Raw genomic sequence first — 3,008 nt, 5'->3', positions numbered from 1 at the left:
ATGTTTAAATTAATTAGCTGATCTTTACTTGCAGAGATTAATTTACAACCTCCAAGAAATAACAGCAATAGCCGAATAATCCGGTCACATTGTTACAGTATTTATGAAGGATACTTTACTTTGACTGCTGACATTCAGTTATTCAATCAGGCTTGGCCGATCTTAAGAGACGGCCGCCAATAGCTTTGAGTCCGGCCAATTTTTATTTTCGAATGACACACTCAAATAGACAATAGACAATATACAATAGATAATAGGGCAGGAGGAGGCCATTCGGCCCTTCGAGCCAGCACCGCCATTCAATGTGATCAAGGCTGATCATTCTCAATCAGTACCCCGTTCCTGCCTCCTCCCCATACCCCCTGACACCGCTATCCTTAAGGGCTCTATCTATCTCTCTCTTGAATGCATTCAGAGAATTGGCCTCCTCTGCCGTCTGTGGCAGAGAATTCCACAGATTCACAACTCTCTGACTCAAAAAGTTTTTTCTCATCTCAGTTCTAAATGTCCTACCCCTTATTCTTAAACTGTGGCCCCTTGTTCTAGACTCCCTCAACATTGGGAACATGTTTCCTGCCTCTAACGTGTCCAACCCCTTAATAGTCTTCTACGTTTCGATAAGATCTCCTCTCATCCTTCTAAATTCCAGTGTATACAAGCCTAGTCGCTCCAGTCTTTCAACATATGACAAATCAAAGAGCGGTAATGCATTCCTGGAAGTCGCTCAAAAAAGGCAAACAATATTTCAGTTAAAAAAGAAACATAAATATGCCTCCATATCGGCCCCATGCTCACCAACAATGCAGAATATATACTGGAGGGTCCATGAAATAAATGTGCTTACAGTCAGTAACTACCTGGCGACAGTATTACGCATGTACGCTGCAACGATTTGATGTGAAGGTGGGTTGGATGCCCGGAACAACACACTGGTAGAATGGTGAAGTAATTTCGCAACAGAGGGGATGAAGCTGGTCCTGAATTTAGTCGTACGTGCTTTCAAGGTTTTCTCTCTCCTGGCCGCGGAGAGACGAGGAATGACCCTCTTAAACGGCCTTTCTTTATCTTGGGTGCCTTCCCGAGGCAACGTGTCGACATCGGGGAGTGTTGTCTGTGTACTAGATTAGGCTGCGTACACAATTGTCTGCAAATTCTTCGGCAACTGTCCGATGATCATTGGATTATATGCGATAGTTATCATTATATTTTCTTTTTTTCAGCTAATTTGGCAGCAATCCTCATTCTCGGTCGCGGAAACTGCGGTCTCTCCAAATGTATCACTCGGTACCTGATGGCCATGGCGGTGGGCGACCTGATGGTCCTGATATTTGAAGTAATTCTTTATGAGATAGTGGATGGTTACTTTTCATATTCCTTCCTTAATCACACTCCAGTTTGTAAAGTTATTCTGACACTGATGTTTGTTTCCGTTGACTGCTCTGTCTGGCTAACTGTGGCGTTCACCTTTGATCGGTTCATAACTATTTGTCACCAAGTGTGGCAAACAAAATATTGCACTGAAAAAACTGCAGCCGTGGTAATAGTAGTGGTGTGCTTTCTAAGTATTTTAGAAAATGTTCCATGGTATTTTATATATGAACCCAGAGAAGTGCTTGGAAATGTAGCCTGGTCCTGCTATGTCAAATCCAGTTTCTATATTCTACATGTGTGGGTGGCGTTTTTGTGGTTGGAGACCGTCTTAACCCCATTTGCACCATTTGTTTTGATTTTGATGCTCAACTCCTTAACTATCAGACACATCCTACTGGCCAATAGAGTGCGGAGCGGTCTCCGCGGAAAGAAGGGCGCCGAGAACCGGACTGATCCCGAAATGGAGAATCGAAGGAGATCGATAATTTTGCTGCTCGCCATATCTGGAAGTTTTATATTGTTCTGGGCGGTAAATCTAATATGCTACGTACAGGTGCAATTTACCGACACTCAGTTTTTACAAGGCACTTACAACGACCCTTTCACCATTGCGGAATTAACCGGCTACATGCTGAAATGCATGAGTTCGTGCACAAACACTTTCATTTATGCAGTCTCTCAGAGGAAATTCAGGGAGGAATTGCAGAATGTGTTTAAATGGCCACTGCTTCTTATAATAAATGTAGTTAACTTCATGAAACAAAAAATGTTTTCACCGTAAGAAGCAAAAGACTAGACATGCTGGCTTTATCGTAATTAAGGGAATGGAAGACGCAAAATGTCGTTATTCCGACCATGATATCTGCGGCGGCCGTAAAGGGTGCCGTGGTGTCCAGCATTCGATATCTGTTGTCCAGGGCAAGATTTTTAAGTTTCTTTAAAACAAAACTACGTTAAACATTTCCTGGTCTTGTTTTGGTACAATTAAGATTTCTGCATGGACAATTCATTTCGGTAGCAGGCTGCACATGTTTGCACTAATGTCTGTGTGTATATTAGCTTCATCTCTCTCTGAGCCCCTGGACGCAGTATTTTAAATCTTTGTCTTTGGTTTCCGACTCAGTATGCCAACATATTGGCATGGATGAGGTGAACCGAAGGGCCTATTTCCTTGTTGTACAGATCTATGACTCTGTGACTTACCACAGCCCTTCACCATTTCAGATCGATCAGCATAAATGCTAATTTGTGTTTAAGTTCTTGCACAAATACACTTGTGCGGTGTTGCGTTAAGGGTTGAGAGAGGAATTGGATAACATGATACGATGTCATTTTACATTCATTCCAAAGCAGCTCAATATGAAGGAAATGCAGAGAATGGCTGATGATGTAACCTGGAGCAAATCACAAAGTGCTGGATTTCGCACCGTGAGAAGTGATCCTGGCCCGAAATATAATCTGCCCATCCCCTCCAAAGAGGCTGCCTGACCGTCTGACTCCCTTCGGCATTTGTATTTTGCAGCTAAATTTTTACCTTACTTCCCGGAACTGAAATGTGATAATGAAATCCGAGCTAAACGAAAGTTGTTCCAATGATGCATTGCGTTTGGGATTCTTCAGAGAAAATCTGAACATAC

The 3,008-nt window shown here is 42.7% G+C and overlaps 1 protein-coding gene across 1 annotated transcript; it reads left to right on the top strand.

Annotated features, from left to right (window-relative positions):
- The first annotated feature begins 1,297 nt into the window (after positions 1-1,297).
- Positions 1,298-2,152, top strand: LOC144602977 (cephalotocin receptor 1-like). Its single transcript, XM_078416102.1, has one exon. The coding sequence runs from the start codon at positions 1,298-1,300 to the stop codon at positions 2,150-2,152; it is 855 nt and encodes a 284-aa protein (XP_078272228.1).
- Positions 2,153-3,008: the final 856 nt, after the last annotated feature.

The sequence above is a fragment of the Rhinoraja longicauda genome, chromosome 19, assembly GCF_053455715.1.
Source record: "Rhinoraja longicauda isolate Sanriku21f chromosome 19, sRhiLon1.1, whole genome shotgun sequence".
Classification (NCBI taxonomy): domain Eukaryota; kingdom Metazoa; phylum Chordata; class Chondrichthyes; order Rajiformes; family Arhynchobatidae; genus Rhinoraja; species Rhinoraja longicauda.
Note: the sequence above shows the minus strand (reverse complement) of the source record. Positions and strands in the feature narration are given on the sequence as shown.

What these genes read in the sequence shown, in the direction of transcription:
- LOC144602977 (XM_078416102.1), top strand. Translation starts at nt 1,298, where the DNA reads ATGGCGGTGGGCGACCTGATGGTCCTGATATTTGAAGTAATTCTTTAT.